Here is a 12569-nt window from a genome sequence, read left to right on the forward strand (position 1 = left end):
AAAGTGGTCACAAGTTGAAAGGCCAGGGAATTCATATTGACCACAGCTTCTGTTTCTCCTCTCGCTTCCAAATCATGTAGTTTCTTTTATTTTTTTTCTGTCTGCACAATAAGATTTTTTTTGTCTTCCCTCTATGTGTATGCATAAGTGAGTTCAACCACCTCACAAAGGTTAGTGGAACCTTTATTTAAGCAGGTGCCTTATTAAAAACTGAATGATAGGCTGGGCATGGTGGCTCATGCCTGTAATCCCAACACTTTGAGAGGCCAAGGCAGGTGAATCACCTGAGGTCAGGAGTTTGAGACCAGCCTGGCTATCATGACAAAATCTTGTCTCTACTAAAAATATAAAAATATTAGCCAGGCGTGGTGGCGGGCATCTGTAATCCCAGCTACTCGGGAGGCTGAGGCAGGAGAATCGATTGCACCTGGGAGGCGGAAGTTGCAGTGAGCCAAGATCGTGCCATTGCACTCTAGCCTGGGTGACAGGAGTGAGACTCTGTCTCAAAAAATAAACAAAAACTGAATGATAAAGTGGAGGAATTATTTTCAATTTAGAAAATGGATCTCCCAAAAGTCTTCTCTGAATAATAGAATTCCTTTGTGCCCTTTAGAAGGTGCTTTTTGACATTCATGAATCAAATTTGTGAAGCCGGCCGGGCGCGGTGGCTCACGCCTGTAATCCCGGCACTTTGGGAGGCTGAGGCGGGTGGATCACGGGTTAGGAGATTGAGACTATCCTGGCAAACACGGTGAAACCCCGTCTCTACTAAAAAAAAAAAAAATACAAAAAATTAGCCGGGCGTGGTGGCCGGCGCCTGTAGTCCCAGCTACTTGGGAGGCTGAGGCAGGAGAATGGCGTAAACCCGGGAGGCGGAGCTTGCAGTGAGCTGAGATCATGCCACAGCAGTCTGGCCTGGGTGAAAGAGTGAGACTCTGTCTCAAAAAACAAAAGAAAAAAAAAAATTGTGAAGCCAGTGACCAGCGTGCTGAGTAAATTGGGGTGCACCGTTACACTTCTGCAGAGCCTTTGAGTTTCCAGTGTCTGGCTGGCTGCTGTTGGGTTGAGCCACATGAATTGCCACATTGTCAAACAAGTGTCAAATATTGAGAATTTCATACGGTTCACACTAACACAAATTTTGTTCTTGTTTTGGTTTTTCATGCTTCTTGAGCTGCTTTATCTGCATAGGTAGATTTTGACTTTCTGAATAAATAATCTTGGATATCAAAGATCACTCTCCTTTTATCCCTTGTGTCTCAACCCCTGTAGCCTCCGTACACCAGGACTCATCCCCAGAGAGCTCAGGACATAAGCAAGTCTTGCCCCTGGGCCCGCAGAGCTGCTGGTGATGACCAGGCACGGGGATTTATAACTTCGATGATCCAAGCCAGACCAAAGCCTTGCCTGTGGTTTTGGGACGGTGTTTATCACTTTTCCCTTGGTGAATATTTTCCTTCCTGCTTAAGTTTTGCTTGGGCCAAGTTTGAAAATAATGTCCCTCTTCTGAGCACAGGCTCACTCTGTGCAGGTAACGTGGATAGACATGTGCCGGGGAAGAACTGAGCAGCCAGTTTGGGGTTAACTGCGCAGGAGCCCAGCGCCCGCTGGAAATCTGCACATCAGCTCATTTGAGGCTGCTGGCGCTCCCACGTGAACTGGCTGGTGCTCGAATGCCGGTGGATCTCACCAGCGACCAGAAACGTCTGGACATGCCCTGCCTCGGAGCTTCCAGCCAATTCACAAGCACCTCTCAGCACCTTCTGATTTTGGCTTTGGGGCTTTTCAGTGGCTGCCTCTGAGAGATGCCTGTTCTATCTCCCATTGCTGAGTCTCATTTTATCAAGTCCCAGGCCTCGGTGGGACTGGCTGTTCAGCATTTGTATCAACCAAGCCTGGCTCTCCAAACCCACAATTTCACAGCACTTTCCTTTCTGCACTTTGCATCTCACCTTCAGCATGACCTGAGTCAAGCCTTAACGCTTGCCCTATTACGTGATCATGTGCGCTTGGAGATTCGGGAAGAAAAAAATCAAGAGGCCTGGGAGGAAGGGCTGTTGTGCTAAATGCCTTCCAGATGGTGATGTGAAATGGGAGATAAGATGCTGTCGCCCATCTGGCCAACAGGACCGCTGTGTTCAGCCTGCACCTTGGGGGCTGTTATCACCCTCCCGTGACAGCCTGGGCCACTCTGGTGTTTGTCCTTGCACAAGGGCTTAATTTGGCAGCTCCAGCTGATCTCTGAAATGAAATTTTCTATCAGTTCAGTGAGGGATTTGCCCGGCAGGACTCAAAAGCCCTGAGCAGGGAATCAAAGGACAACAGCTGCTGACGGTGTCTCACTGCAGCCGGACCTGCAGGGCTGACTGCGAGCCCTGGAGCTGTGTGTGTGGCTGGAGACTGCAGCCGAATGGGCAGAGTGACCAGTTGTTGTTTGTGAGGACCTTAGCAAGGTGCTAACTCAGGGATAGCAAGCTCTTCGGACCCATCGTCTCTGATCCGTTGGTAGTGGTTCTCTAGGGGTCTGTGTTGAGATGGATTCTGAGGTCTTGTCCAGCTGGGCTTAGCCGGAAAGAACGCCTTGATCAATAAGTCATGGCTGTCTGCTAAAAGCGTGGTGGTTTCTGTGCTGTCAACTCTGTCCTAAACAAAAAGAAATAGCAGGTTGAATTTAAATCAACATATCCTTCCTCTTTCAAAAATATAAATACTCCACTTGAATTTGAATTCAGCTTCTTCGTTATTCCAATAAAGTTTGGAAAACTTTATTTTTCCAAAATAAAGTTTATTTTATTAAACGCTGATTAACTCCTTAAATGGAAAAAGGCATCCCAGACGTTTAGCCCCAGGCTCACTTCCCACCGGAGGAAGACAGCAAGATAACTAGCAGGTGGAATGAGACCACAGAATGTGCGGACCCCATGTCGGTGCCCTGCTCTCTCTGGGCTGGGTTTGGCAGCTGTCTGGAAGGTTCTGCAAAGGCCTGGGATTAGTCCTGGGCATTTGTTCAGGGCCCGACTTCCTGAGAACAATGTCTTTAAGAGGAGTCACTGCTGGTCACGGGAGGCTTGAATGCAGGCGGAGCTGACCGGGGTTGTTGGTGAGAAGCTGGCTGCCGGCTGCCGCTACCTGCTTGCTCAGTCTGCTTGAGCAACATTGCCCTCTGGCAGCTCAGGGGGAGTTCGAGGGACCTTGTTTAGGATCCTGGAGGACCGGCTTCCGAATGCCGTGGAAAGTCAGGGAGGGCTTTCGTCAGAGGAAGGACCTGATCAGAACTTGAGTTGGGTCATTCTGGTGGCTGTGGGGCCTTGGATCTGAGGGGACAAAATAGAAAGCAGACACAGCAGGATAGCCCAGGAGTCCTGCTCAGAGAGGACGGATTCCAGAAGGAGAAGGAGGTGACTCAGCAGGAAGGGGTGATGAGGGGCATGGGAATGAGAGAACTGGAAGTCAGTGCCAGGGCCTAGTGGGCTGATGGTGCCACTACCATGCTGGGAAAATTGGGGGAGGAGGAGAAGGGGGAGGAGGGAAGAGAAGTTCTGTTGGGCGCGGGAGGTGTCTGTGGGGGCCCATGTGTTAGCGCTTGGGCTTGGACGGTGAGTCACTGAGTGTTTCCTGGTGGGAGCCTGACCTCCTCGGCCCCTGGGTATGAGCCAACAGGCGGTGGAAGGAGGGGGGCGCCTTTCTTAAATGAGCTGTTGAGTCATACTTGTTTGGTGCCTCTGGCTAATGGGACCCAGCCAGTGCAGGAAGGGTGTGGCCATGGCAGTTGGGACCAACACAGGGAAGGGAGGAGGGAGCAGCCAGGTGGCCCCTCAGGAAGAGGAGCAGCTGTGGGTGTTAAGGGCAGGCAGGGGAGCTTGGCGAGTGAGCCTTGGTTGTGCTGCCCCAGGGTGTTCTCAGAGATGGGGCAGGTGTATCCTTGGGCATCAGAGTTGGCTTTGCTATGATTAGCTGTAGGCCACATATCTAAGGTAGCATCTCCCCCTCCCCTCTGCCACCATTTTCTAAGACAGAGATCCTTCCTTGCAGTTTGATAAACAATACCCTTACATCACAGAACCACAAACAATTCCACCTTTCCTCAATTTGCATTAAACTAAGTAAAATCTTGGTGGGATGTGTGTGGTGGAGGGAGGAGCACAGCAGCATAATTTCTTGAGAAAGCAAAGTTAGACTAGTAGTTTTGCGTTTGTAAGTGGTCCATTTGCCGATTATGAGTACACGTCGGCCTCCAAAGTGCAAAATAGCTCTCTTAAGGAGCTTAAACGCCCCTGGTAGTTTGCATTATTCATTTTGAGTCATTCTTTTATGAAATAATTAATTTTAGTCACTGCCCAAATTGTTACAAATAATAGTTTGACAAAGGAGGCCAGTCACTCCATCTGTAAACCCACTTCGCTGTTTTGCTGGGTTTCCTCCAAGCACTTGTAATTTTTGTTCCCCCATGGATTGGTCTGCTCTGGGCTTCCCTTGGTCGTTATTCCTTGGGCTCTGTTTTTCTCTGTTGTGGGGCCCCAAGGGAGCAGGCAGCGTGGGTTCCAGCCCTGGCTCTGCTCCCACTCTTGGTCGCAGCCAGCTGGACACTTGGAGGCCCCCCTCTGCCTGCTGTGGGTGGCTTGGCCCAGGGTTGGGATCCTATGTGGCCCCTGTCCTCATGGACCTCTGAGGCCAGGGCGGTGAGGGGCTGGGCGGTACCTGCTGGACCTGCAGAATCTGCTAAGCTGTGACCAGACTTATGGGCAAGACTGTGTTCTCTGTCCAGTGTGTGGTGTGAGCGCCTATGGCAGCTGCCCTTCAGACCAGGGTGCTGGCCTCTCAGGTGGACCTCGAGAAGATGGAGCGAGCAGACGTATCAGCCCAGAGGCCCACGAACCCTGGACTCCTGCAATCTGGGAGCTCCCTGCAGGTGTTTACCCCCAGAGGGAAGCAGTGATCCCTCACTGCAAGGGCTGTGATGCCACAAACCCCAGCTACCACCTCAGGCTGGGTTTCAGGCCCTCTGTGCTGAGTCTTCTATTCCCCCTGGCTACCCCAAGACACCTTCAGCCTGGCCAGTCCCACTGTGGACAGGAGCAGGGATGGCTGGAGAGGCGGGGAGGGCACCACCCTGAAAGCTGTTCCCAGGCTTTAGTCTGTGGAGGCCATTGCTAGCATTGCTTTTTGCCAGCGGGGAAAATCAGAACCTCTTCTGCACTGCGTGCCTAAGCCTTTTGGCTTTCGTGGGGCGTGGTCTCCAATGCTACCCCCGGAGGCCCCTGCACACTGTGGTTCCCCAGTTGTCCAGCAGGGGGCACTCGTTCCCTGCCCGAGGGCCACACTCCGGCTCTGAAACTCATTCCTCCGCCCAGGACATGGGTGGCCCAACTGGTCCCGGGGCAGGTTCCCGAATTACCCCATCAGCCTTTTCCCCTGGATTTTTCTCAGCCTTGGGATTTGCAGCAAAGCTTGGGGAATTTGTGAAGTTGTATTTTAGTTCTCACCTCATAGAGTTTTATTGCCTATCAAAAACGAATAGAAATCATAAAAAAAATCCTCTCCTCGGCCGGGCGCGTTGGTTCACGCCTGTAATCCCAGCACTTTGGGAGGCCAAGGCTGGTGGATCACGAGGTCAGGAGATCGAGACCATCCTGCCTAACACGGTGAAACCCCGTCTCTACTAAAAATAAAAAAAATTAGCTGGGCGTGGTGGCGGGGGCCTGTAGTCCCAGCAACTCGGGAGGCTGAGGCAGGAGAATGGCGTGAACCTGGGAGGCAGAGCTTACGGTGAACTGAGATTGTGCCACTGCACTCCAGCCTGGGCGATAGAACGAGACTCTGTCTCAAAAAAAAAAAAAAAAAAAAAAAAAAAAAATTCTCTCCTCTAAACAAAAATCAAACGAGAAAACTCACATAGCGTGTCCTGGACACCTGAGCTGCCTCTGTTAAAGAAACCCCGTATTGCAGGAGCCTAAGAAGGGAGGAGCTTAAGGGCCTGGCCTGGGAGCCGCTTAGTGCAGCCACAGGCCCTGCTGTGTAGAAGTGGAGGCCTGGGTGGGGAAGCTGGGCAGCCCTGTGTTGGGGCTTAAAGAGTCCATTCCATGTGTGGGCGGGTGGGTTGGGTGGGGTGAGTGGGGCCTGATGAATGTGCCATTAATGAGCCCAGCCCCACGTGGAATAATTCCCTCATTGTGTCCCCAGCATCTCCCCAGCTGCTCCCCGTGCGGGTCTTGCTCCCTCGGCTGCAGAACACACAACTTCGCCTTCTGCCCCAACTGGTGACGGAGTAGAAGCTTCTAGTCCCTCCTGCCCAGATCCGGCCAAGGACCTCAGCAGGTATTGTGCAAGCCCCCCTCCACAGCAGCTGCCCCTGGAGAGCAGGGGCTTGGTGGTCTCTGTCTCCTAGGTCTTGGGGTGAGCCGCATTTAGGATGGTAACAAGGCGGTGACCATCTGGCCCTATGAGACCATGTCTTTCTGGCCCTTTGGGCTGTAGCCAATCTCAGGTCTACCCTTGCCCACCTGCTCCTCATGTCACCGTGGGAAGCATCGTGTGAGTGAGTGTGTTAGGGTTTTGCAGAGAAACAGAGCCAATAGGATGGATGGATAGATGGATGGATGATCTATATGTGTGTGTATTTATATGTGTATATATATGCAGAGAGAGGGATTTATTTTAAGGGATTGGCTCATGTGACTGTGGGAGCTAGCAAGTCTGAAATAATGCAGGGTAGGCTGGCAGGCTGGAGAGTAGGGAAGAGTTGATGTAGCAGAGCCTGAGGGCCATCTGCTGGCAGAATTCCCTTTTCTTTGCGGGAGGTCAGTCTTTTGCCTTTAAGGCCTTCAACTGATGGGATGAAGTCCACCCGTATTATAGCAGGTAATCAGCTTGACTCAGAATCTACTGATTTAAATATTAATCTCATCTAAAAAATATCTCCACAGTGAAACTGAGACAGGTTGTATCAAATATCTGGGTTCAAAGGGCCAGCCAAGTTGACACATAAAGTGAATGATTAGAGCAAGTCTTTGGAACTCCTGTTTCCATACAAGCAGTTGGTTTTGATTATAAATCATTAAAGCCTCCTAAAGAGCATTCTTGGACAGTATTTTGTGGAAAGCTAAATGCACCTGGGTGTGCTGAGAACGTCAGGCCTTGGTCCTCAGGGAGCTCCTGCTGGCTGGGAAGCATACAATGCTGAAAGCTAAGCCATGGTAGAGGGCAAGAATATAAGGGTTGCCCAAAGTGTAGACAACAGCTGCCAAACTAGAGTGTCCGAAAGTAGTAGAGAAATCAGAGGAAGGGAACATCGCCGCATGCAGATGATATTCTAGAATACTGGGTAATAGTAGGGGGGCCCAGAGCTGGACCAGAGTCTGCCTTATCTGGATGATGCCACCCAGACCATTAAACTCTTCTCTGTCCTGTATCTCCTGGCATCTCCCTGCAGCTCTGTTTGTCCTGAGTCCCAGAGGGACTTTCCATCCTTCAGATTGTTATGCATTTGTTCCACCCCTTTTGGATCCACCGCAGTGCCTGGTCTATACCATAATTCTTGGCCCAAGGACAAGGAAATGTATGGGAGGTCTGCTTTTCTGCTGATGAGATAGCACAAGCAGAGAGCAGGAACATCCCCAGGTGTTTGGGGAAACACCCTGGGTTTGCCTTGGACATAGTAGGTGCTCAACCAAAATGTGTTGGAGAAAGAAATACAATTACTCTTCTCAAATATTCTGCCCTTCAGTTTCTTATAAAGGTAAACATAAATCCACCATATGACCCAGCAATCTCACTTTTAGATATTTACCTATGAACAGTAAAAATATATGTCTACCTAAAAACTTGTACGCATATAGTCTTCATAATTGCCCCAAATTTGAAGCAACCCAGGTATCTATCCACTGGTGAAAGGACCAACAAATTGTGGTATGTCTATGCCAAGGAATGTTACCCATAAAAAGCAACAAGCTATTGATTCATGCAACTAAATTGATGAATTTCAATGTATTAGGCTAAGTGAGACAGGCTGGACTCAAAAGACGACATTCTACATGATTCAGTCTAGATGAGATTCTGGAAAAGGAAAAACAATAAGGAATGGAAAACAGATCAGTGGGCACTGGGGGCTGGGATTTGTATTGACTACAAATGGGCATGAAGGGATCTTTGTGGGAGTGATGGAAATGTTCTGTAAACTTTGTGGAATTATATACCTAACAAGAGTGAATTTTGCTATTTTTTGGTATGTAAGTTATATCTCTCTCTTTTTTTTTTTAAAGAACTTATCCGAGGGCTAGAGTAGATTTTTGATGAAATGTAAAATAAACATTTCAACTTCCAGACCTTTTAAGCTGATGCAGTCTTAGGGTCAGAGAGCATCTCTGGTGCCTCCTGGCACCAGCAGACACAAGTGGTACCCATTTGCTCTCTGTTTTTCTTTCCAGAGGTCAGATGGGCTCACGGCTCTCAACCTGTCATAGAGGGCACACTGGGTGATCTCACCTTTAGCCCTGGAGCCCGCTGTGTGGGTTGCTTCTGAATCTCATTCCTTTACACATCTGAGCATTCAGCAACATGAACTTGGGATTACCCTGGGCCAATCACTGTGCTAGGGACAGGACTCTGAGGTCCGGAAGACAGGCACCATCCTGCCCTCAAGGAGCATCCAGTGCTGGAAGATAGACACGGAACGATCAGTTACTGGGGAGAAGTGCAGCACCCTGGGTGGATGCGACGCACAACCTCACTTAGTCTGGGTAGCTGAGGATGGCTTCCCAGGGAAGCGACTGAGAGCTTAAGCTTTGTGGGTTTATGCGTGGGCTGGGCTGGGGGTTGCTGAAGATACTGGGAAGAGAGTAGATATTACTGGGGAGGAACAGTACGTGCATGAACCCTGAGGCCCATCTCAAAAAAAAAAAAGTTATTGATATATTGATACATCTTTATTATAATAACTGAAGTCTATAGTTGCTATGGTTTGAGTATTGGTCACTTCCAAAACTCATGCTGAAACTTAACCCCCAATATGGCAGTATTGAGAGGTGAGGCCTTTAAGAGGTGATTGGCTTATGTGGCTCTGCACTCATGAATGGGTTAATCCATTCATGAATTAATGGATTGCTGAGTTATCATGGGGATGGGACTGGTGGCTTTATAAGAAGAGGAAAAAAGACCTGAGCTAGCGTACTCAGCCCCCTTGTTATAGGATGCCCTGAACCACCTCCAGACTCTGTAGAGCCCCACTAGCAAGAAGGCCCTCACCAGATGCAGCCCCTTGACCTTTGACTTCTCAGACTCCATAACTAAGTAAGAAAACAACTACTTTTCTTTATAAGTTATCCAGTTTCAGGTATTCTGCTATAAGCAACAGAAAGTGGACTAAGACAAGAGTTTATTCATGTTTTCTTAGTTTTTCCCTAATGTCCTTTTTCTGTTCCAGGATCCCATCCAGGACACCACATTTCCATTTTGTTTCTGTAGGTACCTCTTGGCTGTGGCAGTTTCTTCTTAGACTTGCCTTGTTTTTGATGACCTTGAAAGTTTTGAGTTCTGGTCAGGTATTTAGTAAGATGCACACTATTGGAATTTGTCTGATGCTTTTCTCATGATTGGACTGGGCCTGTGGATTTTGGGAGGAATAACAGAGATCAAGTGTCATTTTCATCACTTCCTATCAAGGGTACATACCATCAACATGACATATCACTGCTGACATTGACCTCAGTTGCTTGGCTGAGGTCATGTTTGTTGAGTGTCTCCACTGTAAAGTTACTTTTTTTTTTTTTCTGAGACTCTGAGACAGAGTCACCCGGGCAGGAGTGCAGTGGTGCGATCTTCATTCACTGCAACCTCCACCCCAGAGGCTCAAGCAATTCTCCTGCCTCAGCCGCCTGAGTAGCTGGGATTACAGGCTCCCGCCACCACGCCTGGCTAATGTATTTTTAGTGGAGTCAAGGTTTCACCATGTTGGCTAGGCTGGTCTCAAACTCCTGACCTCAAGTGATCCGCCCGCCTCGGCCTCCCACAGTGCTGGGATTACAGGCGTGAGCCACTGCGCCCCACCAAGTTCCTTTTTTCCTCCCCTTTCAGTGCTGTAGTCTGTGGAAGGAAGTCACTATGTGCACACTTAAAGGGTGGAGAGTTGCGCTCCTCCTCTGTTAGGGCAGAACATCTGCAGAGTTATTTAGAGTTTTTCTGTGCAGGAGATTTGTCTCTTCTCCTTCATTTATTAATTGATTCAATCATGTATTTCTATCTGCGTGGACTCCTGGATATTCATTTTATTCTTTGGGTTATAATCCAATACTACGTTATTTCATTGCTCCGATCGTAGCAGCTTTGGTCATGGGCTCCGTGGGCTTTCTTTTAAGAGCGTCCAGAAGCCCCAAGGCAGTACAGTGATATGATCGGATCTGCATTGTTAAAAACCTGGCTAGCTGCCTGCCAAGACAGGAGTGGTTTTAGGATTGAGGCTCACATTTCCTGGGGCTCCCTAACAGCTGTGGTTCCATCACCTTCAGTGTAATCTCCACCTCGACTCTCTCCACAGCTGGTTTCAACCATGGGGCCATGGCCTGGATCCAGGGATCCAATAAACCATGTTTTTTTCCCTTTGGATGAGTTCCTGGAGGTTTTCAAAGCAAGTTTCAAAAATGTTAGCTTGAACATTTCATTTCACTGAAATGGAAGTCGTTATTCACCCAGCCTGAGCCAGAATTTTTTTTTTTTTTTTTAAGGCGGAGTTTCGCTCTTGTAGCCCAGGCTGGAGTGCAGTGGCGTGATCTCTTCTCACTGCAGCTTCCACCACCCGGCTTCAAGCAATTCTCCTGCCTCAGCCTGCTGAGTAGCTGGGATTATAGGCACCCACCACCACACCTGTCTAATTTTTGTATTTTTAGTAGAGATGGGGTTTCACCATGTTGGCCAGGCTGGTCTTGAACTCCTGACCTCAGGTGATCCGAACGCCTTAGCCTCCCAAACTGCTGGGATTGTAGGCGTGAGCCACCATGCCCAGCCCTGGGTCAGAATTTGAGGTCCTGGTTGGACTCTTGATTTGGAAACACATCCTCCATGGGTTCCCGTCTCTAGCCGGGCATCTCCTGTTGGAGCCAGTGTGCCTTCTGGGTGATATGCACAGGCAGCTGCAGTGCCCACCACATCTGTGGCTTTGTCTTCTCTCTTTGGGCTTGGAGGGGAGCAGCGAGGCAGTGAGACCTGGTGGATTGACAAAGAAAGCCCAGGGCACATCTTATTACAGAATCGACAGATGCTCTGTTCTTGCAGACATGCTGGGTGACTTCCTGCTGCCTCTTCCTGCTTCTCATGGCTGCTGTGGAAACGATGACACAATCCCACATTTCCAGTGCAAATGGCTTTTCTCCAGGAGTTTTCACACTCCCCTCCCCCCACTCTCATTGGTAATCATTCGGCTACAGGCCTTGGGGAAAACAGATGTGACTTAGGGAGAAAAGCGAGGTTCTGGGAAGGAGAGAGAGCTTCAAGTCTCTGCCTCCCAGCCCTGCCTGGGAGGGAGACCATTGCTGCAGTGACCACGATTCTGATGGGCCTTCCTTTCCCCTCCAGTGTAGCCTGAGGCCTTGTGGGGTCAGCAGGTCACCCTGAGTTTTCCAGAGCTATCAGCTCTTTGGAGAGCAGTAGGAGGCTGAAGTCAGGCGAGGGGTCTGATGATAAGAATTTGCAGGAATACAAGCTGAAAGCCCTCACCTCACCCAGGCAGCCACAGCTGACCTCTGGGGGCTTGTGGCAGAGACCCTGGTGTGTTGGACATGAGCTGAGTGGGTGTGGGTGTGAGCCCACGCAAGCATCATCTCTGTTCAGAGTTGGCCTGTCACTCCCTACTGCGGACAGCTGTCCCCTAGGAATTGGTGACTTGGAAACCTGGCCAAGGGCTGTCTGGATAGACCCGGGAGAAACGGGATGGGAGAAGCCGCTGAGCCTCTTGCAGGGAGGAAGCTGGATCCCTGGTGCTGGGCAGGAGGCCCAGCAGACACCCCTTGAGAAAATGCTGCCCTGACCTGCAGCCTGTGTTGGCTGCGGCCTTGGCTTTTCCGGCTTTCCTGTGAGGTGCCCCCACACTCCCGGCACCAGCCGCCCTCGGCAGCCTGCCCCGAATTGCTCCCTTCCCTCTGTCAACACTTCTCCAAGACCCGAGAGTTTTTCCTGCACAGGAGGGGAAGGGCAGAAACCTCCCCGTTCCCTCCACCCGAGTTAGAGAAGTCAGGCCTTTGGAAAACCTGATGCATCCTCGCTCTGGAGCCAGTTCGCCGGCCCGCTCCCCGGCGCGGCACTGTGCCTTGTGGGCGGGGTGCGGATGAGCCTCTTGGCCTCACGAGGGAAAGGGGCTCGGTTGTTGGGCTGAGGGTCTCTGGGGATTAGATTCTGCGCTGACCAAACTGGGCCCTCGTGGCATCATTCCTTCGTTACGCAGGTCAAGTTTCCATTGTTCTTTTGCTTCTAAGGCCCACTGGGTCCAGGGCAGACAGCATAACTACCCTGAGCCACGTCACCGGCCGGTGAGACGCGCGGGGGCATCGATGGTATCCTGGCGCCTGCCCAGTCTCCGTAATGTG

The 12569-nt window shown here is 50.2% G+C and overlaps 1 protein-coding gene across 13 annotated transcripts in view; it reads left to right on the forward strand.

Annotated features, from left to right (window-relative positions):
- TACC2 (transforming acidic coiled-coil containing protein 2) overlaps nucleotides 1–12569 on the forward strand; it is a 234174-nt gene that overhangs the window by 118771 nt on the left and 102834 nt on the right. For 8 of the 13 annotated variants that reach the window (XM_038009634.2, XM_073019410.1, XM_073019411.1 and 5 more), the window contains one exon: nucleotides 6181–6315. The exons of the other annotated variants lie outside the window; for them this stretch is intronic. In XM_038009634.2, coding sequence (XP_037865562.2) covers nucleotides 6181–6315 — 135 coding nt within the window. The remainder of the gene's footprint in view (nucleotides 1–6180; nucleotides 6316–12569) is intronic. 13 annotated transcript variants of the gene reach the window in all.

This window comes from Chlorocebus sabaeus, chromosome 9, assembly GCF_047675955.1.
Source record: "Chlorocebus sabaeus isolate Y175 chromosome 9, mChlSab1.0.hap1, whole genome shotgun sequence".
Lineage (NCBI taxonomy): Eukaryota > Metazoa > Chordata > Mammalia > Primates > Cercopithecidae > Chlorocebus > Chlorocebus sabaeus.